Genomic DNA, 14,334 nt, shown 5'->3' on the forward strand with positions numbered 1-14,334 from the left:
CTGTGGTTTTTACTTTGGCACAGCAAAAAGCGCCTGTTAGTTTGTTGCAGAGCTGGAATGTAAATGTGCCTTTGAAGCCGCTGGGTCAGCTCCTGTTGGTTCAATGTGCTGCAGGATAATAATACTGCACGTTTGAGGAACGTTTTTACTTTATTTAACACAATTCAGGGGGCTACATGCTGGACTTAGAGGGCAGAAGCAAAGTATGGCTCTGATGCCGATTCCACTGTGTGTTCTGTCGATACCGTGGATGTCCGGATCGTTCTGCCCACCTCACAGCTCAAAGACTTTGGAGAGCTTCAGATGGAGTGGACTGAGGATGACATCGCCACCATGCACAGCTGTCGCAGTCCTGATGCCAAACCGCTCATGAGCCAAGACCTCAACTGTTGCTCGGAGGTCCAAAGTCCTGTCTTCAGATGAAAGTGAATTTTGCGTATCATTAGTAAGACGAAGCTCCGAGTGCAGGGATGTCAAACTTCTAACACTGTGAGGCCAACCTGTGAAACTCTTCTTTCTGTGAGTCTTATGATGAAACATCCAGTCTCAGCAGCACGCATCAGTTTCTCTGCGCGGTGAACAAATCTGTCAGCACGACTCTTTGGGATTAAACTGTAAGAAATACATGTTTAAAATAGAATAAAAATCTGGTGCTCGGACTCTAAGTATAGTACTGTAGTTATAAAACAGGAAGTATTTGTTAACAAGGGTTTGTTATTATTTGTTTTAACTTATTTTAAACTGAAATTTCTTTAGTAGAAAGTGAAAAATGGAACTTTTATGTCATTTTATTGTTTATCTGCTACTAAATTACTATGCGTAGTAAGCATGGCCATGGGGGAAGTGTTAAAATAAGCTTATATACTACATTTGAAACTCCAGAACTTTACACCATCCTTCACATTTTCCAAAGCTGTCCACTGGGCTCTACCGGGGTCTTTACCAGGCTGATTCTGGCCCCTGGGCCTTATGTTTGACACCCCTTATCTGGAGCCTGGAAGAGGAAAGGAGAAGACAAGGTGCCTGGAGTCCAGTGTGAGGTTTCGATGGTGCTGATGGTGGCAGATCAACGGGTCCGTAGTTAAAGCAGCAGCCACCTGCAGATGTCAGAGCTGCTGCCCACAGAACAAAACGATACCAGATCAACATCTCCATCACCTCAGATTGCATTAATAACTACACCATGTTTAAATCAACCCCCCTCACTGCTCACACTGTGCTCTGAGTTTCCCCAAACCACTGCTAAGCTGAGAGTCCCTCCTCATGTTTCATGTTATTAGTCCGATTTTGGAGGATTGTTATTAAATATTCGTGTTTGAGGTATTAAATTGGCAGATGCAGTCATTTCCAGAAACTGGAGAGAGGAGGAGCAGCTCCACGGGGGGAGAAGTGAAAGTGAAAGTGCTGGACTCCATTTTGGAGCCGACAGAGGAGCAGAAGGAGCGAAGCAGGGTGATCTCAGCATAATGATCGTTATTCTGCTGTCAGGGTGTCTCCGTGGGTGAAGCAGGGAAGCAAAGACGGAGCTTTTCATCAGGCGGAGGATTCAAAAAGCTGTTTCACTCCCGAACCTGACACGTGTCCGTCTTTCACTCTCAGACTGAGGGAACATGAGTGATTTGGCGGAAGAAGAGGACCGAAGCTGCCGGCCTCTGAAGAGAAACCACCCCAGACCCGGAGCCTGGGATCTAAAGTAAGACCCGGTTTTCGCCCAATGCTCATGCTGCTGCACCCGGGAGGGGCATTGACGTCGACTTCAACAGCAGGAAATTAACTTTGCACAAAATTATTTTCTGCCTCTTTTTTGCCATATTTTTCAATTAACCTAAATTTGACAGCATATTAAAACTGGAAATTCTGTGTTAAGTGTGCCACCCCAATATTTTTAGTTGCCCCCATATGGCCACAAGTATGAAAAACATTCTGGTTGCATCCCTTTAATTCAGGCTCACACGAAAGGTGGTGTTTGCCATCATTTCCCCCAGAGTGGATCGACTGACTGCCCGGTCAGAGACATTACCAGAGGAGCGGCTGATTATATAAGAGCAGAAACCAGCACGGATGCTGAATATCAGCCAAGAGAGAAATGCTGCACCGCTGCTCTGCGCTGTCCTTAATGTAACATCTGCATGTTAGAGTCCTTTGAACTTTACACTGCGGCTCAGCCTTAAACTTGATCCATTAACATTAACTCAGGTCCAAGTAGCGTGACGAGGAGACGTGGAAATCACTTTAGGTTGTAGACAGATTCAAATTAAATTCTTTGACTGACACTCGAGGCCCTCCATAGATCACCGACTGTTCACAACAAATTATATAAAACACATCAGATGTTTAAACTGAAGAAAGCTACAATCTGTAAAAAAAGAAAAGAAAAAAGAGCTAATTCTTCATTTGACAGCAGCAACGTGACTCTAAAGTTGCCACAGGGCCATGTTTATCCTTCTACTGTGTTCTACTATGAATTTAAAAAGAAAATGAGAGAGATTTGTAAGTCATTCCACTTTTTTAAATTTACATTTTACAATTTGTGATTTATTCTACATTCGTGCACAGACAGAGAGCGGCGTCTCCAGGATCCGACTGTTTGTCCATGATGAGTGACATTTCCATAGAAGCCCCTCCAGACTTAAGGAATCAACCTGGACCCTCACACACAGAGTAAGACTCAGTTTGTGCTGTAAACAGAGGTGAAGGTGACTCATGCTGAAGCAGGAAGAAAACTAAGAATGCATTCCTATGAACACAGCAAAGCTTCAGTGATGAACTTGTTTAACGAGCATCAACATAAACTCATGAATAAAGGAGTTCTTGCAGTTCTGTGTGCATCTAATATAAAAACAGGAAGGTTCCAGTTTATTATCTTTGTGTTTCCAGAGGTGGGCAGCACAGACACAGAGCAGAGTCTTCAGGATCCGACTGTTTGTCTATGAAGAGTGACTCCTCCAGGAAAGACCCTCTAAACTTCAGCAATCAACCCGGACCCTCACACACAGAGTAAGAGACCACTTCTTCTGAGAACAGACCTGATGGTCAGCTTTCAGAGCGAAGAATGTTTTTTAAAGCAGAACTATTAGTTCACATATATCTCTCTATTCCAGGAAACTTTTTATTGATTATATTAGATATATATTTATATTATATTTGAGTTATATCTGTCTGATAGATTACATTTGTTCATGTAAATGAGGAGTTTTCCTCACACACACACTGGAGGTTTTCTGGGATCTGTATTAGACCTGATACTTTACACCTTATAAACCCTTAAAAAACTGCATATGCTGCAGAACTGAAGAAGCCTCTTGGATCAGAGGTGAAACATCTCCATAAAAAAACGTAAAGAAGTCCTGTTGCCTTCTCTTCAAGCTCCTAAACCTGGATGACTGAGAAACTACACATACGTTCAAAAAACCTTCTTTCTCCTGTTTTTCTGTTCACGTGGCTGCAGACACATCTGGTCAGCGCCCAAACTGAGATAAAATTCAAAATGAGGAGTTATTTACCAGTTTGAGGATGTTGTCTTTGTTCTGTGATGTAAAGAGGATTGAGCTGATTTATATTTGACACAGTTTTAGAGCTGTTGGTGCGAGCTATAGACCCACCTCACACCTTTTTTTGCCTAAGGTCTTTGAAAAAGTTGTTTTTAAGCAGCCTGCTGAGCATCTGTCAACAAACAATCTGTTTGAGCCATTTCAGTCTGTTTTTAGACCAAATCACTCCACAGAAACGGCCTTAATCAAAGTGGTAAACGATCTGTTGGTGAATGCAGACAATGATCACACTTTACTTTTATTACTTTAATGATCTAAGGCTGCCTTTGACACTATGGATCCCTGTATTTTATTGCATAGGCTAGAACATTTTATTGGAGTTACAGAAATATTTTTGTTATCGTGGCTGAGATCCTACCTGTCTTAAAAATGATCTCTCTGTGACCTGTGCAGTCAGGCATGTTTATGTTGACAATATTTTCACGGACCGGCCTTTAAGGTGTCACGGATAAATACAACAAAATGAAACCAGTACTGGTACCAAAAAAAACGAAGATTTTTTCATAAGACACAGGAAAAGACCCAGGGAAACCAAGTTACCCATAAAAATGATAACAAATGGCGATAAAAACACTGAAAACCATAAATTTCACACCCGAGCCTCAACTCTCGCAGCCCGAGACCAAATGACTCACGGACTGGTACCGGTCCCTGGCCCGGGGGTTGGGGACCGCTGCTTTAGTCTTTTTAATCTGATTCTGACACAATAAGAGCAATTTGTGATTTATTCTACATTCGTGCACAGACAGAGAGCGGCGTCTCCAGGATCCGACTGGTTGTCCATGATGAGTGACATTTCCATAGAAGCCCCTCCAGACTTAAGGAATCAACCTGGACCCTCACACACAGAGTAAGACTCAGTTTGTGCTGTAAACAGAGGTGAAGGTGACTCATGGTGAAGCAGGAAGAAAACTAAGAATGCATTCCTATGAACACAGCAAAGCTTCAGTGATGACGTTTAATGGACTGAAAAGAGAAACTTGTTTAACGAGCATCAACATAAACTCATAAATAAAGGAGTTCTTGCAGTTCTGTGTGCATCTAATATAAAAACAGGAAGGTTCCAGTTTATTATCTTTGTGTTTCCAGAGGTGGGCAGCACAGACACAGAGTGGCATCTTCAGTATCCGACTGGCTGTCTATGAAGAGTGACATATCCAGAGATGCCCCTCCAGACTTAAGGAATCAACCCGGACCCTCACACACAAAGTAAGAGACCGCTTCTTCTGAGAACAGACCTGATGGTTAACTTTCAGACCGAAGAACAACGCTTTCTTAAGCAGAACTATTAGATCACATATATCGCTCTATTCTAGGAAACTACTTATTGATTTAAAAACTGGGTTTATAAGGTATAACACAGTCGTGTATTCCAGCCCTAACCATGACCTTAATCGTGTTAGGTAGTATTTTCCAAAGCGATTTAGGTAGAATAAACGTACATGTGTGGATTCATTCTAAATGGTTATATTGTTTCCACATTTTTCTGAACTTGTAACATAGGGACATGTTGGGTGGCCAAAGTGTAATATACAGACGATTTGTCAGCTAGTGTAAAATGTTATGCTTTGGGAGTGAGAACATGTTGCTAAACTACCATGACCTGGATGACTGAGAAACTACACATACGTTTAATCAGATACTCACTCGAAATAAAAACTTTCTTTCTCCTGTTTTTCTGTTCACGTGGCTGCAGACACATCTGGTCAGCGCCCAAACTGAGATAAAATTCAAAATGAGGAGTTATTTACTGGTTTGAGGATGTTGTCTTTGTACTGTGATGTAAAGAGGATTGAGCTGATCTCCATTTTACACAGTTTTACAGCAGTTTAGGTAAAAGTGTTTTGACTTCCACAGTTTAAAATGCTAATCTACAATTAACACTGGAAAAAAGAAAACAGAGGTGTGTATCCCAAGTTATCTGTTGATATATTTTAACTCCATTCTTTATAAAGCACAGCACTACATATGCAGCTGTGAGGTTTTAGTATCATGATGCATGGGAACATTCAGGTTTTACTAAAGAAATCCTGAACTTTAGTCCACTTAATCTGATTCTGACACAATAAGAGCAATTTGTGATTTATTCTACATTCGTGCACAGACAGAGAGCGGCGTCTCCAGGATCCGACTGGTTGTCCATGAGGAGTGACATTTCCATAGAAGCCCCTCCAGACTTAAGGAATCAACCTGGACCCTCACACACAGAGTAAGACTCAGTTTGTGCTGCAAACAGAGGTGAAGGTGACTCATGGTGAAGCAGGAAGAAAACTAAGAATGCATTCCTATGAACACAGCAAAGCTTCAGTGATGAACTTGTTTAACGAGCATCAACATAAACTCATGAATAAAGGAGTTCTTGCAGTTCTGTGTGCATCTAATATAAAAACAGGAAGGTTCCAGTTTATTATCTTTGTGTTTCCAGAGGTGGGCAGCACAGACACAGAGTGGCATCTTCAGTATCCCACTGGCTGTCTATGAAGAGTGACATATCCAGAGATGCCCCTCCAGACTTAAGGAATCAACCCGGACCCTCACACACAGAGTAAGAGACCGCTTCTTCTCTAAATAGTTGTTAATGTTAATTACAACACAGAGCTGTTGACATTTATTTGTCCATTGTCCAATCGTATTAGCAAACTGTCTAAGCTTTTACTTTTATAGAGATGTTCACATTTGATTATTCAATGAAGGGCATTTGTTTGGAAGCCCCTGGATGATACGTACCCTCCTAATCGCTATGGAAGCAGTAAGGGTGCACTTAGATTTTCAAAGGTCCTGTGAAAACATTATTTTCATTGTTATCGTATACACAAAGCAGGATGCAATTCACTTATGTCTCCAAGACATAAAGGCCTGAATGTAACTTTTCTCCTGATACATTCTGACTTTTTAGTTTGGTCTACTAGTCTTTTGCTAAAGCTTAGTCGTCCTGTCGGTATACAAACTGTAGTTTGGCCTTTTTAAAAACCTATTGTCTCAGCTGCAGCATATATTGTCCTAAAAGCTACTATCCAGCATTAATGGTGCTTTAACAGATGTGGAAGTTACCCATGCACAGATGCACTATTGCAGCTGTGCTCCGGTGCACTGATAAAAAGCCAGAGGGTTCCTCTGCTCTGTAGCAGGGACCATAGTGTCAGTGATTGGTCAGACTGTACAATAGTTTTTGAATTTCTTTCAATAATCCTGCCAAATCAAAACCAATAACATAAAGCTGTCGGTGAGGGTATTAGCATTAGGGCACATGGATGACTTTACTAATCATTACCTCATTTACATGTGTGATTCTGTTAAAGCAGAAATAAAACAGAGGTGTTGTATTTAAATATGATTCAATAATGATATTTTTCTGTAAGCCAGCATGTTATTAAACTTTGATATTTATGACACTTCTGCAGACAGTGCTTCACTTCATGCAGGGACTGGTCTGCTTCATCAAAGCTGCCCTCCTGGCACCACTCAGGAACCACAGCTGGAGTCCAGACAGCCAGTCCGAGCAGCTTGATACCAAGTAAGACTGAACATCTATTTGCTGGTAGCTTCATTTCTGAAAACTGGAGTTTAGCTTCTTGTTCAGACATTTAAGAGTTTTCTTATATTGTGTTTTCCTTCTTTTCAGTTGATGGTGGTTTGCAGGAGGTTTTAGATCATCATAAGCTCATACTGAAGAGGAAATGTGAACGTGTGACTGAAGGAACTCATGAAACCGAAGGAACCCTCCTCAACAGGATCTACACTGAGCTCTACATCACGGAGGGGCAGCCTGAAGATGTGAACACGCAGCATGAGGTGAGGCAGCTTGAGACACCTTCCAAGAACACCGACCAGGACACTCCAATCAAGTGCCATGAGATCTTTAAAGCCTTACCTGACCAACAAACAGATATCCGAGTCGTTCTGACAAATGGCATCGCTGGAGTTGGGAAGACCTTCTCGGTTCAGAAGTTCACTCTGGACTGGGCAGAGGGCTTGGAAAACCAAGACATTAATGTGGTGGTTCTGCTCTCATTCAGAGAGCTGAACCTGATACGAGATGAGCAGTACAGTCTTCTGGAGCTGCTCCACGTTTTCCATCCAACATTAAAGAAGGTCACAGCGGAGAACCTGGATCTCTGTAAACTTTTGCTCATCTTTGATGGCCTGGATGAAAGCAGACTTTCACTGGATTTCACCATAACAAAGATCATATCAGACGTCACACAGAAGTCATCAGTCTGTGAGCTGCTGACAAACCTCATCGAGGGGAGTCTGCTTCGCTCGGCTCTCATCTGGATAACTTCCAGACCTGCAGCAGCCAATCTGATCCCTTCTAGATATGTCGACAGGGTCACAGAAGTACGTGGATTCACGGATGAGCAGAAGGAGGAGTACTTCAGGAAGAGACTGAGTGATGAAGAACGGTCCAGTAGAGTCATCTCCCACATCAAGTCATCTAGGAGCCTCCACATCATGTGTAGAATCCCAGTCTTCTGCTGGATCACCGCTACAGTCCTTGAAGACATGTTGACTACAGAGCAGAGGGAAGAGCTGCCCAAGACCCTGACGGATATGTACTCACACTTCCTTCTTGTTCAGATGAAGAGAAAGAAGCACAAATATCATGAGGGACAAGAGATGGCACAGGAGGTAGCAGAGGCTGATCGGGAGGTTCTTCTGAAGCTGGGAAGGCTGGCATACGAACATTTGGAGAAAGGAAGCATCATGTTCTACCAAGAAGACCTGGAGGAGTGTGGTCTGGATCCCAATGAGGCCTTGGTGTATTCAGGGGTTTGTGCAGTAATCTTCAAAAAAGAGTGTGTGATCTTCGAGAAACCAGTCTACTGCTTTGTTCATCTGAGCATCCAGGAGTTTCTGGCTGCCGTCTACATGTTTCACTGTTACACTAACAAGGACATAGAGGTGTTGAAGCAATTCCCGGGGACAAAGTGGGACAACACAAACAGTGACACATCTCTGGATGTCTTTCTGAGCAGAGTCATGGACAAGTCCCTCAAAAGTAAAAATGGCCACTTGGATCTGTTTGTTCGTTTCCTTCATGGCCTCACTCTGGAATCCAACCAGAAAATCTTAGGAAGTCTGCTGGGCAAGGCAGAGATCACTCCAGAAATCATCCAGAGAACCGTTAACAGCCTCAAGGAGAAGAAAACAAAAATCGCCCCCGACAGAAGCATCAACATCTTCCACTGCCTGATAGAGATGAATGACCTCTCGGTATCTCAGGAGATCCAAGAGTTCCTGAGGTCAGAAAACAGATCAGAGAAGGAGCTCTCTGAGATCCACTGCTCAGCTCTGGCCTACATGCTGCAGATGTCAGAGGAGGTTCTGGAGGAGCTTGACTTGAAGAGGTACAAGACATCACTGGAGGGACGACTGAGATTGATCCCAGCTGTGAGAAACTGCAGAAAGGCTCGGTAAGTCCAGGTGGAAATTTCTTTTGGAGTCAAACGTAGTATTTGACTCTACCAGTGTATCATTTGGTACCGATATGAAACTAACGGGAGTATGTTCAGTAAGTTCAACTCCATAAAAAGTAGACAAAAGCCGTGTCCAAATTCATGGGCTGCATCCTCCTGAGGACCCGGCCTTTGCAGTCTACGTGGGCCAGGTCCTTCGAAGGCCGGGTAGGCCAGAAGTGAGCGAACTTTAATCTCAGCCAAACCAATTAACTTACGAACTAATAAAACACTGAAAAAAGCCAAACAATAACATTTTTAAATTATCTAAGTAACTTATGTTTAACCTGAGTAGCGAAAGACCACGCTGGGTTTGAAAACGAGTTTGCTGTTCTCGCCAGCTCTAGTGAGCCTTGAACCCCGGCTAGCTATCGAGCTGGTGGGTAACAGATGTCTCAGAAAACGTCGGAGCACTTTTACAAATATGTGATATCTTAAAAAACTGAGCAGATATTAGAAGTTTACACAGCGACATTCTCACCTGAAAATATCTTAAAAGTTTATTTTGTGACCCAGAAAGACTAATAATAAAACTTAGTAACAGCTGCCATTGTTGGAAATTGGAATTGGCTGGGCCGCACTATGAATTCTGGGATATGGTGGGCCACAAAGGATACACCCAACCCATCCTTCAAATCTGGGGAAAAGGAGGACGGATTTGTCGGCCTCATTTGTCGGAGTCTACGACTTTAGACAGCCTTTGTCACATCGCTGTGACGCAATCGGCCAACAAATGCGGCCTCAGGAGGATGAAGCCCAAAGTCACATTAAATGCAGTGGACAATAACATTTTCCTGGAAAAGATGGCCTCTCGATATCTTTGGGGAATCTGATGTGGGAGTGTAGCAGACTGCGGACTGTATGGGGTCTATAAATGTATTGTAACACATTTTGTTGTATGTGTATTAATGTGTGTGACAGACTCCCTGGCTGTGAGCTCTCAGATACTCACTGTGAAGTCGTGGCCTCAGCCCTGAATTCCAGACCCTCCCACCTGGTACATCTGGACCTGAGTGGAAACTACCTGAAAGACCCAGGAATGGAGCTGCTGACTGGTGGACTCAAAAGTCAAAACTGTAAACTAGAGTTTCTGAAGTCAGTTCATACTTTAAATTCAAAAAATAATAATAATTCTTCCCCCAAGTGTTCAGTGATCAGATTTTCACAAACATATAATTTAATATCTAATATCTCAATATGTTTATGACTAACACTAATGACTATAGATGCGTATTTGAATCTACAAAGAGTCTGAACTCGTCTTTTCCTGCTGAAGATCGAGCCAAATCCAAATCCAAGCTCATCAATAACATAGTTTGACTCTCAGGCCTGTTTAATAAAAGGTTTGAGATTGTGAACACTAAATGTTCTCAACTAGGAGTTTAAACTGTTTTGTTCTGTGTCCAGTTTGAGTTCATGCAGGTTGTCAGAGACCAGCTGTGATTCTCTGGTCCGTGCGCTCATGTCCAACCCCTCCCATCTGAGAGAGCTCGACCTGAGTGACAATAAGCTGCACGATTCAGGAGTGGAGCTGCTTTGTGTTTTTCTGGAGAGTCCAGATTGTCGACTGGAGGCTCTGAGGTCAGAGTTTTCTTTTATTCTGGTTTCCTGCTTTTCAGTTGATGGCGGTTTGCAGGATTAGGAAATGTTAACACACTTAAAACCTAAAATACGATTTGATTGTAAAATATGTTATTTAGGTGATCTTTATTTTTCATTTAGGTTGAGGATCTGCAGATTGTCATCCTACAGTTGTAGTTTTCTGGTCTCTGCTCTCAAGTCCAACCCCTCATATCTGAGGGAGCTGGACCTGTCTGGAAACAACAAGCTGAAGGATGATGGTGTGGACTACCTGTGTGATTTTCTGGGCAGTCCAGACTGTAGGCTGGAGATTCTAAAGTCAGTCAACATTTTTCTTTTCCACTTCCTCAGTTTGAATCACTGCATCTATTTGCCTTTATTTTTTTGTTTTTGCGTTGCAGTTTTCTAAACTTCTCTATGTTAAATTTTCTTCTTCTCTGAACACATTATTATCAAACACCTAACTTTGTGAAGTGGGAGTTTGTTTTTCTAAACCTGTTTTATTTTTTATTCAGACTGTGGGAATGCAGATTGACGAGGTACAGCTGCCATCCTCTGGTCTTAGCGTTGAAGTCGAACCCCTCCCATTTGAGAGAGCTGGACATGAGCAACAACTACTTGAAGAATTATGACGTGACAGCACTGATTGATCTTCAGAAGAATCCAGACTACAGACTGGAGACGTTCAGGTCAGTAGGAGGTTGTTATTAATCTGCTTCAGCCTCACCAATCAGCCTGTCATAGAAGTCCCCTCCTCATGATCTCCCCTTTATAGATTCTATGGTCTTCAGGGCACTTTTCTAAATATTCAACATTAAATTTGTCTTGAGTGAAATCTGCTGAGAAAAAAAAAGACTTGAATCCATTGAATTCAAATTTATTTATGTCGCATCAAATCATAACATCAGTCGCCTCAAGGCATTTTATGTTGTAAGGTAGCAACCCCTCTGTAATACAAGCATGCAAGTCTTTGAACTCAGCATGCTTAAGGAAACATGAGCGCTGAGGAAGCTGCTATGCTGCTCATGTGCTGCATCAGTGACTGACAGCTGACTGCGTGAGTCTCTGTAAACACTAACTTATCACCTCAATTGTTTCTCTTTTCAGGTGGGAGTCACCGATGCGTAAGTGAACGTATGTCCTCGTGTGCAGAGACGCCCTGATTGTGGCCATATTGTTGGGACGTAGACATTCATCCAGCAGCGACTGACAGAAGAGTGAGAGGAAGTGTAGATGATTGTCAGCGCTGCAGAGTGGACTGCACTGTTTTCAGAAACCAAACCTTCTACACAGGCTGCGATACACTGGGATCCTTTCTAAAGCTCCTCCGTTAACCCTCTTTGGAAATCCAGTCTGGGATCAAATCCACCGTTTGTACATTTCTTCAAAAGAATATTCAAATCAATTTTATTTATATAACACCAAATCGCAACAACAGTTGCCTCATGGTGTTTTATATTGTAAGGTAAAGACCCTACAATAATACAAAGAGAACAGAGAAAAACCCCAACGATCAGATGACCCCCTATGAGCAAACGCTTTGGTGACAGTGGGAAGAAAAACTTACTTTTAACAGGAAGAAACCTCCAGCAGAACCAGGCTCAGGGAGGGGCGGGGTCCCCGAACACTGTTTATCTTGGCCTATCTCCCACCAACATATATGACTATATTTGTCAATAAATAAAGTATTAGCTGCACAAATCCCGCCCAGTAACTCCGGTGCCTTAGTGACTCACTCTCTTCCTGATTGGTGGCATCATTCAAATCCCGCCCAGTAACAGCTGCAGGTCTCAGGACGACTGGGTGACAGTAGACAGATGATGCGATGATTAGAGATGTGATTTTATAGAACGTGTTTGTTGCTGTTGTTTGCATTTAGCTCTGTGATAATGATGGCTGATAAATGTTTACTTATTTCATGGTCTGCGGCCTTTTAAAAACAAAAATCTGATCTGACAGAACCTTTAACTTTAAACAAATTTCCCACGCGTGGGACTAATAAAGGTTATCTTATCTTATCTTATGTCAGGTGACTTTGCTGGGATAACAAACTAAAATAAACTTAAAATACCAAATCAGCCCGTCACACATCTTGTATGTAGCGTGGTTCAAAACTGACATAACCAGGTCACCTGTCTCAGCTCCGTTAAGGTGGACTGTCCTGTGGTGCTGTGAACTCTGCAGAGCACTACAATACACAATGTTTACAAACACCAGTATCAGTTTATCAGAAACACCAGTATCTGTACTTTTAAATTTTTTGCCTTTATTGAATAGTGAAGACAGACAGAAAGCAGAGAGACACACAACAAACGGCCACAGGTCAGACTTGAACCCAGGCCACTGCATCTGTACTTTCACTTTCACTGTTTTTTTACTGTTAAAGCAAAAAATTATCTGCACTCTCCCACCAGAGTAAATTTATTTTTGCAATAAGAGTTAAATGTAAACATAATAAGAAAGAAAACAGTAGTAGTAGCAGAAATGTGCTCACAGTGCTGCAGTATTTAACAGGGCCCACCTGTTATAAATGCCAAAAGCTGGGTGTGTGGAAGCTTGTTCCTGCCACTGAAAAAACTTGTTTTCCACATCAGTAAGTCATAATTTCAGTTTATGGTTAGAGTTCAAAGTGTTTTTGTTGTCAGTTTATAATTTTCTCAGTGTTTCGAGTCTGAGCCCAACCTGAACTGTAATTTCAAGTTTGATAATAACCTGAAAATTTGACTTACAGATGGAAAAAAGGGAGGAAACATGCATCGTTTTTGTTGATATTGTTGTTGTTTTGTCTTTCACTGATGTTAAATAACCGTTACCACAGTCACCTACTGACTGTTTTATTGTATTACCTCTGACAACCTGTTTTGTGTCTCTTTGTTTCTTGATGCTCGTTTGTGCCTTCAATATAAAAATGTTAAAATACACGACACAGCCCAGACTCAATAACCCTCATCCACATATACATTTTTCTAGACGATCAAATTCAGATTAATAGTGCTCCAATGGGACTACACATAGAAAACAGCAGAAAAATGTGCATGGACGTTTAAAAAACCCAACATCAGTAAAGAAAGAACATCTGGTTGCTGTAGTTGGGTTTGGCTGCAAGATAAATATGTTTTCATTAGATTTAAAGCCATTTTTGATAACATGCATTATTATTGCTGTAAAAATGTGCACAAACAGTCACGAGCAGCTGCTGGATGGAGGAAAATATTATGAACTCTACCTGATTAACATCTAACCGAAAGAAGAAATTTTTTTTCAAAAGCTGCCTACTTTGGCTTCACCTGCTGTGGGGATGCCAACAGCTCGTCTCCTGTCATCTTTCACCAACATGGTGCTACAGACTAAAGTTAGAAACACAGCTTGCATCAGAAGATGCTTGACCAGTAGCAGAGATAGCTAGTCCTGTTTGCTGAGGTGATGGAGGAATGAGCCAGTCGAGCTCCAGGTGTCACACGAGGCCTCCGTAAACAGGCTGTTAAAAGCTGTTTTTAAAATGGGAAACAACCTTTTTTATGTGAATGCAGCCAAATGTCTACTTTATATTTATCTTTGTAGTTTTTACAGCATTTAAGTGCAAAGCATAAATGTATGTTTACACTACACCTGTCATTTGAATAAAAAATAATTTCACAGAACGTGAACCTCAGGAGCGTTTTATTGTGAAAGATGCAATATTTAGCTTATGTCAACTGAGATGAGATTTGTCGTTTGTTGGCTTTTTGTCTGCTTGTTGCTCTCAA

At 41.9% G+C, this 14,334-nt stretch overlaps 1 protein-coding gene across 1 annotated transcript; it reads left to right on the plus strand.

Annotated features, from left to right (window-relative positions):
* The first annotated feature begins 1,372 nt into the window (after positions 1–1,372).
* On the plus strand, positions 1,373–14,229 carry LOC146567642 (NLR family CARD domain-containing protein 3-like). Its single transcript, XM_085287577.1, has 14 exons — positions 1,373–1,693; positions 2,557–2,661; positions 2,878–2,997; positions 4,297–4,401; positions 4,641–4,760; positions 5,656–5,760; positions 5,977–6,096; positions 6,953–7,065; positions 7,174–8,965; positions 9,929–10,102; positions 10,415–10,588; positions 10,730–10,906; positions 11,104–11,277; positions 11,696–14,229. Exons 1-14 carry the CDS (start codon positions 1,611–1,613, stop codon positions 11,718–11,720), a joined length of 3,387 nt encoding a protein of 1,128 aa, XP_085143703.1. The 5' UTR covers positions 1,373–1,610; the 3' UTR covers positions 11,721–14,229.
* The last annotated feature ends 105 nt before the right edge of the window (positions 14,230–14,334 follow it).

Source organism: Mchenga conophoros, linkage group LG9, assembly GCF_057382185.1.
Source record: "Mchenga conophoros isolate Kocher_MC1m ecotype Shallow Benthic linkage group LG9, M_conophoros_male_GT1.1, whole genome shotgun sequence".
Lineage (NCBI taxonomy): Eukaryota > Metazoa > Chordata > Actinopteri > Cichliformes > Cichlidae > Mchenga > Mchenga conophoros.

Bases quoted from the DNA above. Each gene is read 5' to 3' on its own strand.
- LOC146567642 (XM_085287577.1), top strand. From the start codon at position 1,611: ATGAGTGATTTGGCGGAAGAAGAGGACCGAAGCTGCCGGCCTCTGAAG. The intron at 2,662-2,877 runs GTAAGACTCAGT...TTGTGTTTCCAG, and splicing joins CCTGGACCCTCACACACAGA to AGGTGGGCAGCACAGACACA. The intron at 7,066-7,173 runs GTAAGACTGAAC...CCTTCTTTTCAG, and splicing joins TCCGAGCAGCTTGATACCAA to TTGATGGTGGTTTGCAGGAG.